This window comes from Oncorhynchus mykiss, chromosome 17 (genome assembly GCF_057628025.1).
Source record: "Oncorhynchus mykiss isolate SJ-2025 chromosome 17, ASM5762802v1, whole genome shotgun sequence".
Taxonomy (NCBI): Eukaryota; Metazoa; Chordata; class Actinopteri; order Salmoniformes; family Salmonidae; genus Oncorhynchus; species Oncorhynchus mykiss.
The window spans coordinates 14,433,242-14,452,527 of record NC_143038.1 but is presented as its reverse complement, the minus strand read 5'-3'; the positions used below and the strand labels follow the sequence as shown (position 1 = coordinate 14,452,527).

The window sequence follows — 19,286 nt, the reverse complement described above, 5'->3', positions numbered from 1 at the left end:
TGATGAAAACCTGCTCCAGAGCACTCAGGACCTGGGGCGAAGGTTCACCTTCTAACAGGACAATAACCCTAGGCACACAGCCTAGACAACGCAGGAGTGACTTTAGGACAAGTCTCTGAATGTCCTTGAGTGCCCCAGCCAGAGCCATGAACCCAATCGAACATCTCTGGATAGACCAGAAAATAGCTGTGCAAAGACGCTCCCCATCCATCCTGACAGAGCTTGAGAGGATCTGCAGAGAAGAATGGGAGAAACTCCCCAAGTACAGGTGTGCTAAGCTTGTAGCATCATACCCACGAAGACTTGATGCTGAAATCGCTGCCAAAGGTGCTTCAACAAAGTACTGAGTATATGGTCTGAATACTTGATAGTGATATTTAATTTTATTTCATTTTTTGTTGTTGTTGTCATTATGGGGTATTGGGGATAAAACTATTTAATCAATTTTAGAATAAGGCTGTAATGTAACAAAATGTGGAAAAGTCAAGAGGTCTGAATACTTTCCATAGGCAACTGTGTAGCTGCCAATAATATTTATTTGGGTGTGTGTTTAGGTGCAATCTGGTGGGGATGAACGGGTGTTGGTGATGGGAGCCACCAACAGGCCTCAGGAGCTGGACGAGGCTGTTCTTAGGTACTGTAGGCCAGTGTGGCTGGGGATGTCCAGTTTGTTTTAATAAGCCAGGGTTGTATTCAGTAGGACACAGGCTATTGCAATGGAAGACATGCAAATTGTTTAGGTAGTACCTACCTACCTGTTTCATAAGTTTTTGTAGGCCTAATGAACACAACCCAGGTTTACTTTTGAGTGAGGCATCTCTGCCACAAGGTAGCACTGTTAAAGGGCAACTTCGCCACATTTAACATTTGGTTTGTTATTATGAAGTATTTAGTGATGTCATACACACAGTTTTAGTGTACTTTTATGATTTCATGGCTATTGACTGTTTAGTGATGAGCAAAACTTGAAATTGCTTCTCTGTGATGTTTTCTAGCAGGATCCTTCAGATGACTAATAAAATAAATGATGAGCAGTTATTTTCAGCTATCTATATAACATGTCTGTAGTTTCCTGGTCTTATTGGAACTCCCTGCTATATGTTGCTCTGGTTATCTTCGTCTAATACAGAAATGGGCAACTGGCGGCCAATACATTTTTATATAGTATATATTTTTAGGAACTCACTCTGGATCTCAACTTACTGTCATACTGTCATGTTGTTCTAACAGGCCTACATGTTGGTTGGACATTTGTTTAAGACGGTTGCTAAGATTAAACTTGACTGTTATTGTTGGAATCACTATTTCCGATGTTGAAGTTGGGTTAGCTAGTATGCTAGCTAACCATCAGATACGGTAACTTATGGTTAGCATTCGTTAGCATCTAAATGTGAATCATTTTTGAGTGTAATGCTTGATTGGTTGGTGGTGACAATGACATTAACCTATATTCAGGATGATACTCATGCGAGCCAAAGGGCTTATGACATAAGCTTCATCTAGAATTGCTAGCCAGCTAAGCTAACAGCAGACTGGGAAGAGCATTGCATCATGGGAGATGAAATGCACCTTGGGAATTGTTTACCTTCATACCTTTTCATATTTTCTTACTTTTGAAAAAAATCTGCATTGTTGGTTTAGGGCTTGTAAGTAAGCATTTCACGGTTAGGTTTACACCTGTTGATTTCGGTACATTTGACAAATAAAATGTGATTTGAGTATACTGTAAACGAGAGCAATGCAGAAGCTTAAAAAATGACCAACTAGGAATCGTGCAGTATGACTAACAAAATCTATAAAGCGACATTGTGTATCAAATTGTACAGTAGTTCATATACACCGAGTGTACAAAACATCCTTTGGTCTAAGTTACACACCCTTTTGCCCTCAGAACAGCCTGAATTCATCGGGGCATGGACTCTACAAGGTGTCGAAAGCGTTCCACAGGGATGCTGGCCCATGTTGACTCCAATGCCACAGTTGTGTCAAGTTGACTTAATGTCCTTTGGATGGTGGACCATTCTTAATACACACAGGAAACTGTTGAGTGTGAAAAACTCAGCAGCGTTGCAGTTCTTGACACAGTCAAACCACTTACTACCATACTCCATTCAAAGGCACTTACATATTTTGTCTTTCCCATTCATCCTCTGAATGGCACACATACACAATCCATGTCTCAATTGTCTCGAGGCTTAAACATCCTCCTTTAATCTGTCTCCTCCCCTTCATCTACACGGATTTAAGTGGATTTAACAAGTGACATCAATAAGGGATCAAAGGTTTCACCTGGGCAGTCTATGTCATGGAAAGAGCCGATGTTCCTAATGTTTTGTACACTCTGTGTATCCTAGCAGCATAATAACTGGTTATAAAGTGGTGCAATTGTCCTTCAAGTCTTCAAGGTTTACCCAATGGTAACACATTCTCAAACTGTTTCTATTCACAGGCGATTTGCAAAACGGGTGTACGTGGCTTTACCAACAGAAGACGTATGTTAAGAAACCTATTAATTCCATTTACAATTGTAGCCATACAGTAAACACATCATATTCCTCATGCAATTTCCCAGCAAAAATGTATACAATTGTGTGTTGTGTATAGACCCGGCTAAAACTGGTCAAGAACCTTTTAGGGAAGCACGGGAATCCTCTCACACAGAAAGAACTGTCCCAGCTTGCCAGGTAAACTGACTTGGAAACTGTACTTTTAGATATCCTTTACCATGGTTTGAATGAACTTTGTACAATAGGTAGTTGATAGAGCTAAAGATATAGCAATAGATCATGATATCCATCTATCTTTATAATATAGAATGTTTTGTTCTCTGTAATCCTTTCAAAATGATGGATAAATAAAGAGATACCAATAGATATATAAAGAAGAATAGAGACATAATGGTATATTTTAAATGTTTGCTATCTCTTTGTGCTTTCATAATCACATACAGATAAAGAGATAGTGATAGGCATTGAGATATATATATATATATATATATATATATATATATATATATATATACAGTCACGTCTAAAATGATTGGAAACCTTGATGAAGATGAGCAAAACTATATTCTATATTATTTTCTCAAATGTTTTACGAGATTGGAGAACACATACAGAATCTTTCCAGATCCTTGATATCCTTTGGTCTGCGCTTATGGACTGCCCCCTTCAATTCAAACCACAGGTTTTCAATGGGGTTCTCAGTTCGGAGACTGAGATGGCCATTGCAAAATATATTTTTCTGGTCAATTAACCATTTCATTGTGGACTCTGATGTGTGCTTGAGGTTATTGCTTGGGGTTATAGTCTTGGTGGAATATCCACTTACGGCAAGTTTCAGCCTCCTGGCATAGGCAACCAGATTTTTTTTTAAATGTCCTGGTAGTTGCTACAGTTCATGATGCCGTTGACCTTAGCAAGGAACCCAGGACCAGTGGAAGTACAACAGGCCCATAACATCCCAAGATCCCCCACCATATTTTACCATAGGTATTATTGATGGGGGGGGTCGATAGTTACTTATCAGGATATTCTTTTTGACAATATCGCAACATGTTTGTGCTAGTTGGCTGTAACTGCACCAAAAGTCCAGTATTTTTCCTTCACAGCTTGTTCTCCATCTTCTTTTAAAATAGGGAGCCAATTTGTTTTCATCACTTATTTCTATGACTGATCAAAATTTGTTTTCTCATGTCACTCTGCAGCAGCCATGTTGTGAGCAATATGTTTGGACCATGGAATCGCAATAAAGTTCCAGTATTGAATTGCAATACATGTAGAATAGTGATAATCGCAATGCATATTGTCGACACCATAGAAACAGTTTCCAATCCCAGTGCCAATGCCCTTTAGCAAACTCCAGGAGTTTATATTATTTGGTTGCTCTCAATAAAGGCTATTCTTTCTGGCAACCCTTCCAAAGAGCCTATTGGCGTCTAATTGTAGATTTGGAGACTTGGTGACCCTAAGATGTGACTAAGTTCTGTAATTTTCCAACTTTGGCCCTTGAATATTCTTTGCCTCCTGAACTATCTTCCTTACTGTGTGTGGGGACAAGATGCACTTTTGTCCAATACCAGGCAAGTTTACTGCTGTTCCAGTGGTTTGAAACGTCTTAATTGATACCCTAAAAGTTTTTTTTTGCTGTTCTTTTGTACCCATTGCCTGATTTTATGATGTTCAACTACCATTTGTCGCTTTTTTGTTTGTGAATTTTCCCATGGTGATGGATGACAAAGGGATTTTACATGCGTGTTACCTCCTTGTTATACCCCAGTGAAACAGGAACCCAGAATATAGTTCCTTAAAATTTGATTAATTTAAAAAAGTAGAATGTAAATGCAGATTAGAATTAATAGTTAGGGTTGCCAATCATTTTGATACCTGTCTTAAATAATATATGTGTATATTACTTGTTAAACAAAATCTATTTATCTAAGCAATTGTATTAGTATAAAATAAATAAATAAATAAATAACAACTGGAGCCTACAATATAGCTCAGTATGTGTATTAATTTTAGTTGTTTTTGCTCATCTTTATCAATGATGACAATAATTTTGGAACTGTCTGTATAGAGATCTAAGAGATGTAGATAAAGATATTGTGGTATAATGGAAATACTTGGTGTATGTGTAATCCTTGCAGAATGACAGAAGGCTACTCTGGCAGTGACCTGACCTCGCTGGCCAAAGATGCGTCCCTCGGTCCCATCCGAGGTAAGCAGCCCAATTCATTCAAACCTTTGAATCGATACAGCAATTGGTCTCTTTAAAAACGTGTCTAATTGTCTCCTAATGCAATCTCTTTCAATTCTCAGAGTTGCGTCCAGAACAAGTCAGGAACATGGCCGCAAACGAGGTACGTTTACACTATTCACTGTATACATCACACTAAGGCTGAATAAATAAAAAAAACACTTCGACCAATCAACCACTTGTATCCAAACTGCCATCAATATTCCAAAATTCAAAACCCATTTGCGAGCATTGTCTCCTTCTGCGACCTGTTTTGTAGCATGATACGCTATGAAACACGGGCAGGCAGACGCACACTTGTAAAAACAAAACGGCATCTCTCTACTCCAGCACAAAGAGTCCCACTTGTTGTTGATTCTTCACAAAAAAATACAGTTTTATATCTTTATGTTTGAAGCCTGAAATGTGGCAAAAGGTCGCAAAGTTCAAGGGGGCCGAATACTTTCGCAAGGCACTGTAAATGGCTAAATAATTGATCAATGCACCAGGGGTACTTACGATTGTGATTCCTGAAATGCAGAGCCTGTTGGACTAGTTTTCGAATCTGAAATTATACTTTTGTTCCATTGTTTGCTAGCTGGTTCGCTAGCTGTGCTTGCCACCATTGAAAACACTGCTAACAATAGTTAGTTAGCTAGCTAGCTAGCTAGCCAGTTAATTATAACTTGTTTTCTATAAATGTATGTTAGCTTGCTAAGTTAGCTATATTTTGAATATAACTCTCATCTGCTGTCAACATCAGGATACAATTTGAACTGGAGACAGCGTCTAAGATGGCCGACCGTTGTTTTAAACGTAACTGCTAACGGTTCGCATATGCCGTTTCGTGGTTGCTGTTATCTGTTTTACAGAGCCGATAACACCTGCGCATTAGCATTCAGTGCGCACTCAATGGTGAAAAAAGTACCCAGTTGTCATACTTGAGTAAAAGTAAAGATAACATAATAGAAAATGACTCAAGTGAAAGTCACCCAGTAAAATACTACTTTAATTAAATTTTTAAACTTTTGGGATTTAAATAAACAGCACTTACGTATCAAACATAAATGTAATTTCTAAAATATACTTAAGTATCAAAAGGAGAAGTGTAAATATATTTTTTTAAACAGATAGCCAGGGGAACACTCAGACATCGTGTTAGGCTATAAAAACGGATAGCCAGGGGAACACTCAGACATCGTGTTAGGCTATAAAAACGGATTTTATCAAACAAAAGATCATTCATTGCAATTCCAATGCTCATTGTTACACAAACAGATGAAGATCGTCAAAGGTAAACAATTTATTTTAATGCAGTTTGTGATTATGTTACGCCTGTGCTGGTTGAAATAGTTGTTTTTTTATGGTGCTCTATCCTCAGATAATTGCATCGTATTATTTCGTAGTAAATCCTTTCTTAAATCTGACAATGCAGTTGGATTAGCAAGATTCTAGGCTTTCGAAACATGTGAGACACTTGTATTTTCATGAATGTTTAATATGACTTTTATGTAGCGATCACCGTATGTTGTGGAATTTCAGCCCGCTACCGGGTTCCGTGCCCAGAGAGGTTAACTGACTTGCCTAGTTAAATAAAAAATATAAATAAAATTGATATACTTGTAGGGCACTATGGTGTTGAAGCTGAGCTGTACTCCATGAACTGCATTCTTATATACAATTCATTCACATTTTGTTACGTTACAGCCTTATTCTAAAATGGATTCTATCGTTTTTTCCCCTCAATCTACACACAATGCCTCATAATGACAAAGCAAAAAAACATTTTTTTTAGACATTTGTAGCAAATGCAGGACCTCTTGGTTCCATTGCAACAGGCAAGCTCAATTATTTTTTAGCATTCACAACATGCAGCATTCACAAAGTTAAAATATATACATTTTATAAACCCTGCCAGTTTTTATAAATCGTCCCAACCTCGTATCTTCCATTTGTGTTGTCCATCTTACTGGGGTTTTTTTTATTCCCGCCCCCTCCCCCACAGGAGGCCTTTTGCCTCTTGCCAGGCCATCATTGTAAATAAGAGTTTGTTCTTAATTGACAGCCTGGTAAAATAAAGGTGACTTTTTTTTTTTTTTTCTTAATGGTTGCAAAACTTTTTTCTACAGAAAACGAACGCTTCTCATTGGACAGGTGTTCCCTCACAGTTTGTCTGTTTTCCTCTGTTTGCTGTGAATGAATGAACCACCCTGCTGTTGTTGCCCTCTTCATCACTGTATTGTTCTGTGCCTTTGTGCAGGTGAGGAATATCAGGTTCTCTGATTTTGTGGAGTCACTGAAGAAGATCAAAAAGAGTGTCGGACCACAGACGCTGGACCTGTATGTGCGCTGGAACAAGGACTATGGGGACACCACGGGTGCATGAGACAAGAGGGGACACACATGTAGCCTCTGTCCTAACCCTGAACCTTCATTGAGGCAGTGGATTGAAAAGTGTTTTAAACAGAGATTTTTTTTTTCATTATTGTTTTCAACTCTAAGGTCATAGGACTGTTCGAATAAACTATTTATTGTGTGTTATGATACGGCTGTTGTCTTCCAAACTATTATAGTCAGTGATTTTATAAATAAATACATATAAATGTCCTTCAATTTGAAATGATTCATAAAAACGGTACCTTGAGATAAGGCACATATATACAATGCATTCGGAAAGTATTCAGACCCCTTGACTTTTTCCACCTTTTGTTGCGGTACAGCTTTTTAATTTTATTATTCCCTCGTCAATCTAAACACAATACCCCATGATGACAAAGTAAAACATGTTTTTAGAAATGTTTGCTAATTTATAAAAATAAAGTAAAAATATAACATTTACATAAGTATTCAGACCCTTTGTTGAAGCACCTTTGGCAGCGATTACAGCCATGTGTCTTCTTTGGTATGACGCTACAAGCTTGGTACACCTGTATTTGGGTTAGTTTCTCCAATTCTTCTCTGCAGATCCTCTCAAGCTCTGTCATGTTGGATGGGGAGCGTCACTGCACAGCTATTTTCAGGTCTCCAGAGATGTTCGATCGGGTTCAAGTCCAGGCTCTGACTCGGCCACTCGAGGACATTCAGAGACTTGTCCCGAAGCCACTCCTGCGTTGTCTTGGCTGTGTTCTTAGGGTCTTTGTCCTGTTGGAAGGTGAACCTTCACTCCAGTCTGGTGCCAGGTTTCCTCCAGACATGATGCTTGGCAATCAGGCTAAATGGTTCAATCTAAGTTTCATCAGACCAGAAAATCTTTTGGCAATCTCCAAGCAGGCAGTCATGTGCCTTTTACTGAGAAGTGGCTTCAGTGCTATAGAGATGGTTTTCCTTCTGGAAGGTTCTCCCATCTCCACAGAGGAGCTCTGTCAGAGTGACCATCGGTTTCTTGGTCACCTCCCTGACCAAGGCCCTTCTCCCCCGTTTGCTCAGTTTGGCCAGGCAGCCAGCTCTATGAAGAGTCTTGGTGGTTCCAAACTTGATGGAGGCCACTGTGTTCTTGCTGTTCTTGCTTCAATGCTTTTTGGTACCCTTCCCCAGATCTGTGTCTCGACACAATTCTGTCTCGGAGCTCTATGAACAATTCCTTTGACCTCATGGCTTGATTTTTGCTCTGACATGCAATGTCAACTGTGGGATCTTATATATAGTAGACAGGTAGGTGTGAGCCTTGCCAAATCATAATTTCCAATCAGTTGAATTTAACACAGGTGGACTCCAATCAAGTTGTAGAAACATCAAGGACGATCAATGGAAACAGGATGCACCTGAGCTTAATTTCGAGTCTAATAGCAAAGGGTAATAAGGTATCTTTTTTTATTTGGAATACATTTTCACAAAAAAACATATATTTAATTTTGTCATTATGGGTTATTGTGCGTAGATTGACGAAAAATGTGTATTTGATCAATTTTAGCATAAGGATGTAATTTTAACTAAATGTGGGAAAAGTCAAGAGCTCTGAATACTTTTGAATGCACTGTGCATAATGTTTGTGTGTAACGTCCCTCCAACGAGAGGCCTTAGTCGTGTGCATGGTAGCATGGATCTGTGCCTTTTGTTTTTTGTTTTTCAAAACAAAATGGTGCTTCTTCCCTTTTCTCTGGCCATTCACCTTAGTGACAGCAGAACTTACAAAAAAATATTGAAGTTTTGAAATTGCAGTAAAAGTGCAGTAACTGCAATCGCCAGGTATTTTTGGCGGAGTAATTGCTGAATGCAGTTATTCTGCACTCTAAAATTACTGCAGTAAAAAAAAGTGTTATTTTGGATGCAGTATTTGCAGCATACTGCAGTTATACTGCAAATGTTTTTCTTAAGGGAGGGTTTTTAAAATGAACACTGCCTTTTTACTGAGACGCATTGGAATACTGTGCCAACATACTTGCAATCAAGACTCCAATTCAATCAATGACAAATCTGGACACCACAATGTGGCTTCTCTCAGAATGTTAACAGTGTTATAGGTGTGGTTTGGCATCAATATAGAACAATATCTGTGAAAACCGCTCATTGGGGTGTTGATTTAAACTTGATTCACACTTCCGATATAGAAAAAAAAAATCTGAATTAAACCCCAATGCAGTTTAACTTTATCTGCAACTGATTTAAAAGGGCTCTTGTGTTTCCTTTGGGTAAACCAGCTTAAACTGTTTTGAGTAGCATCCCACGGGGCCACACTGGTTGAATCAACATTGTTTCCACGTCAGTTCAATGAAATTACGTTGAACCAGAGTGGAATAGACATTGAATTGATGTCTGTGACCAGTGGGCTACTTTTACGATGTCAAACATAAATCAGGGCTTTTGTAATGCATTTGTGTAAAATATGACAGGATACTCCCTCCCACTTTACAAAGTATGTGTTTCTGTGTGTAGAAGGATTTGCTATGAATGATTCTAGCTTTATAGTATCTTGTGTAAGATATGTTGCAACCAGTTGCTTGGTTAACTTTTTTTACAATTCATGTTCCGCTTGATAGTTAGAGACAGCGCACCACTGCATTATTTGTTGCTTGTTTACACAAATATTTAATTGCTACATTTGGACTTCATGGTTTCAAGTGAATCGCCTATTCCCCTCAGACTCACCTCTGGACCTCGAAACCAGTTCCACTGCTTTTTTTCATTGTTGCCCTCTAATCAGGGACTGATTTTAGACCTGCGAAACCAGGTGTGTGCAATTAATTATCAAGTAGAACAGAGAACCAGCAGGCTCTGGATCTTGTAGGATAAGAGTTGAATACCCCTGCCCTACTCTTTGAACGTAATGCTGTTGTCCCACTCCAAACCAAGAGGGGGCAGCAAAAGTTAGATGGTGTGTACATTAGACTATTTGAGACATCGGAATTGTGAATGCTTATTTATTCAAGGCAACATTTTGCAGACATTTGTCCTGTACATGCTCTGGTTGTACAACTGATGTAGCTTACAACAAATTTGACATGATTGTGTGAAACCTGAGTGTGCAGACAAACTCTTAAAAAAATTAACAAACCTTGTGTCAAATGTGTTGTACAACATGAGTGTTTACAGGGCCATTGTGACTTAGAGTGATTTGGGTTTCCATGCTCTCAAAGTCTTAAAAAAATAAAATGAATAAGGACCTCATATTCAGAAATGCTTCATTCACAGCAATGCGTTACACATCGCTGAACGATATTACTATTTAAGTTATGTGTCAACTATAAATGAATGTTTCTTCAATAGCAGTTTGGAAATGTAAAGCTTGAGTGTCTGTAGAACTTGTTGCCTCTGTTTTTTTAAAGGAATTATTTATTGAAGTGACGTGAAAGAATTGATTTGTATGTGTGGGAGTGCGTGTGGGAGTTTAGTACATTTATTTCTATATTTTTTTTGTTCGTTTGTGTTTTCTTGTTTGCCCTGCCTTTTCAGCATATTTACCACTTAACACCCCCCTCACTTTTATTTTGAAGGTGAGCTGCAAATTCCACTATAATGGTTAATCCTTATTGTGGCTAGTTTCACACAGGTGTTCTCTTGATAACAAAGACAACACAAACAGACTGGATCAAATGTGAGAAATCTTGTGCCTGTTGCGTTAACTGTTTCAAGGCAGGTTCCTTAAAAACAGGGCAGCCCTGTCAAAATGAGGATGGGACTATTTAATGTTAGATCACTCAAATAAATCTTATTTCAGAGCACAATCTAGAACTGTATGTTTCTAACTGAAACTTGTCTTATTGAAGCTTCTCCCCCAAACTATAGTTTTTGTCATTCTTTGAGATGCTCTAAAAGGCAGGGACATCTCTGTCGGTCACCTCAGTTCATTTAAACATCATGCTGTATTGTTAAAATGTCAACCATCTGTGCTTGTTGAAACCCTCTATAGACCACGAAAACCATGTCCCACTTGTTCAGCTGATTTCTCCAAATTCCTGTTCGTCATTCATACAAATTATAACAAAACTGTGATCTCAGGTGATTTCAATTTACGTATACAGTGCCTTCAGAAAGTATTCACACCCCTTGACCTTTTCCACATGTTGTGTTACAGCCTGAATTTAAAATTTATTAAATTAGATTTTTTTTGTCATTGGCCGACACACAAATACCCCATAATGTCAAAGTGGATTTATTTTATTTTTTATACAAATTAATATAAAATGGAAAGCTGAAATGTCTTGAAACAATAAGTATTCAACCCATTTGTTATGGCAAGCCTAAATCAATTCAGGAGTAACAATTTGCTTCACAAGTCACATAAGTTGCATTGGCTCACTCTGTGTGCAATAATAGTGTTTAACATGATTTTTGAATGAATACCTCATATCTGTACCCCACACATACATCTGTAAGGTCCCTCAGTCGAGCAGTGAATACATTATTATAATTTTTTTTAAATACACCCATTCACTACGAAGATACAGACGTCCTTCCTAACTCAGTTGCTGGAGGGGAAGGAAACCGCTCAGGGATTTCACGATGAGGTTTAAAACAGTTACAGAGTTTAATAGCTGTGATAGAACTGAGAATGGATCAACAACATTGTAGTTACTCCACAGTACTAACCTAATTGACAGAGTGAAAAGAAGGAAACCTGTACAGAATACAAATATTCCAAAATATGCATCCTGTTTGCAAAGAGGCTCTAAAGTAATACTGCAAAAAAAATTGGCAAAACAATTTACTTTTGGTCCTGAATACAAAGTGCTATGTTTAGGGCAAATCCAAAACAAAAAAATAAACGGAATGGAGCTAAGCACAGGCAAAATCCTACAGGAGAACTGGGTTCAGGGTGCTTTCTAACAGACACTGGGAGATTAATTCATCTTTCAGCAGGACAACCTAAAACACAAGGCCAAGTCTATACTGGAGTTGCTTAACAGGAAGACCATGAATGTTCCTGAGTGACCAAGTTAGTTTTGCCTCAAATCTGCTTGAAAATCTATGGCAATCGCCAAAGGTGATTCTAATATGTATTGACTCAGGGGTATGAATACTTATGTAAATGAGATATTTTGGTATTTTATTTTCAGTAAATTTGCAAAAATGTCTAAAAACATGTTTTCACTTTGTCATTATGGGGTATTGTGTGTAGATGGGTGAGATAAAAAATATATTGAATTCAGGCTGTATGTAGCACAACAACATGTGGAATAAGTCAAGGGGTATGAATACTTTCTAAAGGCACTATAAAATAATCAAGTCTATTAAATGCAATGGCCCCACAACCGTGGCCATACTTTGGACCTAGTGAGTACACACAGACTCAACATTGAAATATCCTCTATTGTTTATGTAGCTTTGTCTGACCATTACTGTGTATTTTTCACTGCATTGACTCCCACAATGCAATATGTTAGAGTATTGTTAAAAGTGTTGTCTGACCTCTGAAGTGGCTAAGAATTTAAGAGGTTATATAAATTATATGCCACTGCCTATTCTGCCCTCCTCTTGTGATAATCTAGTAAATTACTTTTATACCATTGATGCTGCTGCACCAGTCAAATTAATAAAGGTCATCCCTAAACAGAAAGCTCCTTGGAGAAATGAGGAAATAAATCAACTCGAAACTTTAGAAAGGCTGAATTGGTATGTAGGAAGTCGAAATTACAGGTCCACTTTGATAGAACACATAGCTAATTACAATAAGGAAATTTGAAATACTAGAGGAGCTCATTTCTGCATATTGATATCGAACAATCAGAGTAATAGAGGGCACTTTTCTCAACTATTGAGAGCCATATTAATCCTGTCCCCTCTACCCCTTATGATCTGCGTTCCGCTTCTAAATGTGAAGAGTTTGCAGGGTACTTCAGAGATGAGATATCGTCAATGAGGTTGGGTATTAGTTTAGGTGGACACCGTGACAGGCACTTAAAACTGCCTGAGTGAAACTGCCACTTCGTAAGAGCAGCACACTAGATCCGTCAGCCGTCAGCAATTATAGACCAATTTCGATGCTCCCTTTTCTAAGCAGCATTTTTAAACAGCTCAATGACTTCCTCAGTAATAGTTCCAGAAAAATTCCAGTCGTGTTTTTGCACCCGCCAGAGCAGAGACAGCACTTGTCGATGTAGTGGACAGGTGCTAAAAAGCTCTCTGTCCTTGTACTCCTGGATACTGTAGATCATGCTATCCTCTTGCAGTGGAGGCTCGTCAGAGGAGGAAGGGGAGGACCATCCTCAGTGAATTTCATTTTTTTATTTATTGTAAAACACTGAAAAAAATATACGTTTTTATCAAAAATACTAAATATATTCATGTCACCAAATAATGGATTAAAACAGTTTTGCAATAGCCTCAACAGCACTCTGTAGGGTAGTACCATGGTGTAGCTGGAGGACAGCTAGATTTCGTCCTCCTCTTGGTACATTGACTTCAATACAAACCTAGGAGGCTCTTGGTTCTCGCCCCCTTCCATAGGCTTACATGGTAATTATGACAACTTCCAGAGGACTTCCTCCAACCTATCAGAGCTCTTGCAGCATGAACTGACATGTTGTCCACCCAATCAAAGGATGAGAGAATGAATCTAGTAATGAAAGCATAATCTACAGATAGCTAGCACTGCAGTGCATAAAATGTGGTGAGTAGTTGACTCAAAGAGAGAGAAAGACAATAGTTGAACAGTTAAAAAAAAATAAAAATCAAATAGTGAAGTGAGAGAGAGTGTCATTTTATTCACACTTACTTTCACTTATATAGCTAGCAAATGCAGCTGGCTAGCTTAGTTACTCAAACACCCGGCTCAAACAGAGGGACGCTATGTTAACGAGGTGGCTATGACTATCCAACACAACACTGGAACTCTTCCAAGTCAAGGTAAGCATTTGGTTCCATTAATTTATTGCCAACGGGGCCTGCTGATGTAACTGCTTACTGACTATACACTGTCATGTTACTGCATGATTGTAGCTGGTTTACTAACACATTAGTTCTATTATCTAAGTTGACTGGGACATTCTTTAGCTAATATGGGGACAACGATGTAGGCTGTGTGTCGTGGTTATGACATGGTTTTGCTTGGAAAGGTTTTTTCGCCTGGTCACATACAGCTGATGTGTTGTTCATTGAAGTCCACAAATGAAGGGGAAAGGTGAGAGAAGGAGAGTGCATAGAGGCTACAATGAATACAACGTGGCTGCTATGATCAGAGGTGTATTAATTCCGCCGATTCTGTTGAAAAACGTTTATTCAACGGAAGCAAACAAAACGGGGATACAAATACTTGAATTTGTCCAATAGATACTATCGTTTGCAACCGTTGGACTAGTAATTACACCCTAGAAAAACTAGATGCAGTAAAGAGTGTGCAAGGCAGTATTGAATGTGTCACTCTCTGTCCATGTGCCACTGTCTGTCATCTCAAATTTCTCTCTCGACCTGTGTTCACCTATATTGTAAACTTTCATTAATAGGCTAGGTTGAAGCAACCTCATGATGGGTATAGGGAAAATTTGCGTATCATGTACTAGCCTAAACCTATCGATGTTATATTGAACTGGATGAAAGGAATATGAATGACAGTCATCCATCATGCTGTTATAGAAATAAGGCCATGCTCATGAAAAAGAAAATGGCCTCCCTCATCATAAACGCCACTGTCCTCTTGGACAAACTACAGAATTGGGATGGCCTCTCAGGCTCAGTACTGAGCTGGTTTAAGACATATCTGACTGACAGAGAATATGTTATTGCCCTGGGTGACCATGCCTGAGGAAAAAGTAGAGCTCTCATGTGGTGTCCCTCAAGGATCGATTTTGGGCTTTATACTCTTTAGTTTAACATGTTACCCCTTGGCAGCATTATTAGGAAGCATGGTGTTCATTTTCACAGCTATGCTGATTATACACAGCTGTACATGGAGTGTACAAACCATTAGGAACACCTTCCTAATATTGAGTTGCACCCATATAGGGTAGGGCTGAGAGGATTGTCAACATTTCAGTGTCTTAGGCAGCAAAGCCAAACATAGCAACCATTTCCAACCAGGATGAATCAAACACCAAGAGTAGGGTCGTGTTCATTAGGGAAACGTTTTAAAACGTTCTGCAAAGCAAAATGAAAATGAGCATTTCTTATTGGACAAGTCTAGGTTTGTTATCTTAGTTTTTGTGCTGAATGAATATGATTCAGGATAATGTTGTAGCCAGCTGTGGAATGACGAGAAGCTTCTGAAACAGCTTTGGGGGACCACTGAGTGGACTTTTACCATAATTGACTAATTCTGTCATTTAAAGTGTTAAAACATGTTTTGGGGTGTCCATTACGGGTTTAATAAAAAGGCACTGGAGTATTTAGGGCCTAATCCCTTTTTGTGCATAAAGGACATTATAGTTTGGAAGTCATGTGATGTCAATAAAAAAAGTATGTATGCGAATATACACTGAGTGAACAAAACATTAGGAACACCTTCCTAATATTGAGTTGCACCCCGTTTTGCACTCAGAACAGCCTGAATTTGTCAGGGTATGGACTCCACAAGGTGTCGAAAGCATTCCACAAGGATGCTGGCCCATGTTGACTCTAATGCTTTCCACAATTGTGTCAAGTTGGCTGGATGTCCTTTAGGTGGTGGACTATTCTTGATACACATAGACAACTGTTGAGCGTGAAAAACCCAGCAGCGTTGCAGTTCTTGACACACTTAAACCGGTGCGCCTGGCACCAACTACCATACCCCATTCAAAGACACATCTTTTGTCTTGTCCATTCACCCTTAGAATGGCTCACATACACACTACCGGTCAAACGTTTTAGAACACAAGGTTTTTTCTTTTCTTTTTGCTATGTTCTACAATGTAGAATAATAGTGAAGACATTAAAACTATGAAATAACACATATGGAATCATGTAGTAACTAAAAAAAGTGTTAAGCAAATCTAAATATATTTCAAATTTGAGATTCTTCAAATAGCCACCCTTTGCCTTGATGACAGCTTTGCACAATCTTGACATTTGCTCAACCAGCTTCATGAGGTAGTCACCTGGAATGCATTTCAATTAAAAGTTCATGTGTGGAAGTTCTTTCCTTGTTAATGCGTTTGAGCCAATCAGTTGTGTTGTGACAAGATAAGGGGGTACACAGAAGATAGCCCTATTTGGTAAAATACCTAGTCTAAATTGTGGCAAGAACTGCTCAAATAAGCAAAGAGAAACGACAGTCTGTCATTACTTTAAGACATGAAGTTCAGTCAATACAGACCATTTCAAGAACTTTGAACGCTTCTTCAAGTGCAGTTGCAAAAACCATCAAGTGCTATGATGAAACTGTCTCTCATGAGGTCCGCCACAGGAATGGAAGACTCCGAGTTACTTCTGTTGCAGAGGATAAGTTCATTAGAATTACCAGCCTCTTAAATTGCAGCCCAAATAAATGCTTCACAGAGTTCAAGTAACAGACCCATCTCAACATCAACTGTTTAGAGGGGTACGTGTGAATCAGGCCTTCATGGTCGAATTGCTGCAAAGAAAGCACTACTAAAGGACGCCAATAATAAGAAGATTCTTGGGCCAAGAAACACAAGCAATGGACATTAGACTGCTGGAAATGTGTCCTTTGGTTTGGAGTCCAAATTTGAGATTTTGGGTTCCAACCGCCTTGTCTTTGTGAGACACGGAGTGGGTGCATGGATGATATCCGCATGTGTATTCCCCACGTAAAGCATGGAGAAGGAAGTGTTATGGTGTAGGGGTGCTTTGCTGGTGACACGGTCTGTGATTTATTTAGAATTCAAGGAACACATAACCAGCATGGCTATCCACAGCATTCTGCAGCAATAAGCCATCTCATCTGGTTTGGGCTTAGTGGGACTATTACTTGTTTTTCGGCAGGACAATGACCCAACACACCTCCAGGCTGTGTAAGGGCTATTTGACCAAGAAGGAGAGTGATGGAGTGCTGCATCAGATGACCTGGCCTCCACAATCACCCGACCTCAACCAAATTAAGATGGTTTGGGATGAGTCGAAAAAGCATCCAACAAATGATCAGAATATGTGGGAACTCCTTCAAGACTGTTGGAAAAGCATTCCAGGTAAAGCTGGTTGAGAGAATGACAAGGGTGTGCAAAGCTGTCATCAAGGCAAACGGTGGCTATTTGAAGAATCTCAAATATGACATGTATTTTTATTTGTTCATCACTTTTTTGGTTACCACACGATTCCATGTGTTATTTCATTGTTTTGAGATCTTCACTATTATTTTACAATGTAGAAAGTAGTAAAATAAAGGAAAACCCTTGAATGAGTAGGTGTTCTAAAGCTTCTGACTGGTAGTGTACAATCCATGTCTCAATGGTCTCAATGGTCTCTTAAAAATCCTTCTTTAACCTGTCTCCTCCCCTTCATCTACACCGATTGAAGTGGAAACAGCAGAAATACTTTGAAAACAGCTACTGCAGCATTTTCTTACCGTAACTCACACATGTGCTCATACTTGACTTTTGAATTTATATTCACCAATGTAATGCTTGCACAGTAGAGCTTTACAAGATGACCACCCGCCAACGTGGCTGCTGAAATATACATTTTTTTCCCCCGCCAATACCTAGATCTACTCGCAGGTGGTGGGTGTTCATTTCATGCTCTGCTTGAGACTCAGAAGGATAATTTGCCTTTTGAGCTTCATGCCTTTTAGCAAACTGCTAACGGCACATAGTTGTCTAATGTGGCGTTTTCATATACAAATCTATTTCTGGTCAAAAACATTATGCAGCAGACCTAATAAGGTTAGGAAAAAAACATTCACCCATAGTCTCCTCCTCCTTTTAGCCCTGATCTGGATCATCTCACGCTACTCATCTGCTTTCATTACAAACTATACTGCCAAGAGGAAATCCCTTTAAAATGCAGCCTTGTTACAAGTGCTTCTGCTTCCTTCACATCTTGAACTAAGTAATCAGTGTGTATAAATAGATAACGTCTCCAGCTACCAATCCAACTTTGTCAGATCAGGCAGGGAGAAGGACAGAATAAATAATACATTTAAGTATTTTAACATGAGTTGAATAGTGTTTTTTTTTACCCATCACTGTGGTAGGTAGTTGAACAAAAATCTGCCAGCAACTCAGATTTTTTTACCAGCCAAATATTTTTTTGTGACATACATACTGTAAAGACCCTGGGTTTATAAGCGCAGGAATCGATTCTGCCACATGAGCATGCTTTTGCCACAGTCGATAGCGCGCCGGACCTCGGGCTCGAAGGTCCAGGGTATGAGACCTGCTCCCTGCTGTTTCATTACATTGGTGTCAGAAGTGATCGGCCCTTGCATTCACGACAGCTCTTTGAAAGGAGGGAGTAGTGTAACGACCCTGGGTTTATAAGCGCGGAAATCGACCCTGCCACAGGAGCATGCTTTTGCGGCACAGTCGATTAGCGCGCCGGACCTCGGGCTAGAAGGTTGAGGGTTCGAGACCTGCTCCCTGCTGTTTCACTACAATACATAGAAAAAAACACACAAAAAACGGATGACCATGCTTTGTAATGTTTCTAAAACAATAAATGTTGCTCAATGTCTTTTCATTTTTGTGGCATGAGTGAGACAAAATGTTCAGCTGCCCCTTTAAGGGTGATTGGTTACCATAGTAACGGGACCGCGGCGCCTGCCACCTGTGTCTCTGTTCATGTCTACACTTGATACTTACATGTGACTTCCGCTATCAGAATACGAAGATTGCATTGAAAAGACGGATCTGGATGCATAAAAGTGGATTTTTGGTCTGATTGTGTTTAGATCTGTCTGACCACTCCAGGAGGTGGTCAGGAATTCATTGTGTACATATTTCTCCTCAGTCTGGACGAAATCAGGCTAGCAAAAGTGCATACAGTGGGCAGCGTCATCAGCACCCCTCCCTCAAGTCTCCAGAAAACTTCTGTTTTGGGAACAAGAGGCACCTTTTCAATATAACGTTGGAGGAAATAAGCCTCAGAAATGCTAGTCAGCTAGCTAAAAAAATTATGCCAACCCGTATACAATCCCTTTAGCATTGCTTGCTGACTAGCTACAGAGGTTAGCTGGCTAGTTAGCTACAGTAGTTAGCTACTGCCATCAGTTGTTGCGTTATCATATTTAGCATATTCCA

General features: G+C 39.2%; 1 protein-coding gene across 2 annotated transcripts in view; it reads left to right on the top strand.

Annotated features, from left to right (window-relative positions):
- Positions 1-7,578, top strand: part of spast (spastin) — a 28,091-nt gene extending 20,513 nt beyond the window's left edge. For both annotated transcript variants that reach the window (XM_021568216.3, XM_021568214.3), the window contains 6 exons: positions 555-634; positions 2,450-2,492; positions 2,605-2,684; positions 4,652-4,722; positions 4,824-4,864; positions 7,001-7,578. In XM_021568216.3, the coding sequence (XP_021423891.2) occupies positions 555-634; positions 2,450-2,492; positions 2,605-2,684; positions 4,652-4,722; positions 4,824-4,864; positions 7,001-7,126 (441 nt within the window). In that variant the 3' untranslated portion in view covers positions 7,127-7,578. The remainder of the gene's footprint in view (positions 1-554; positions 635-2,449; positions 2,493-2,604; positions 2,685-4,651; positions 4,723-4,823; positions 4,865-7,000) is intronic.
- Positions 7,579-19,286: the final 11,708 nt, after the last annotated feature.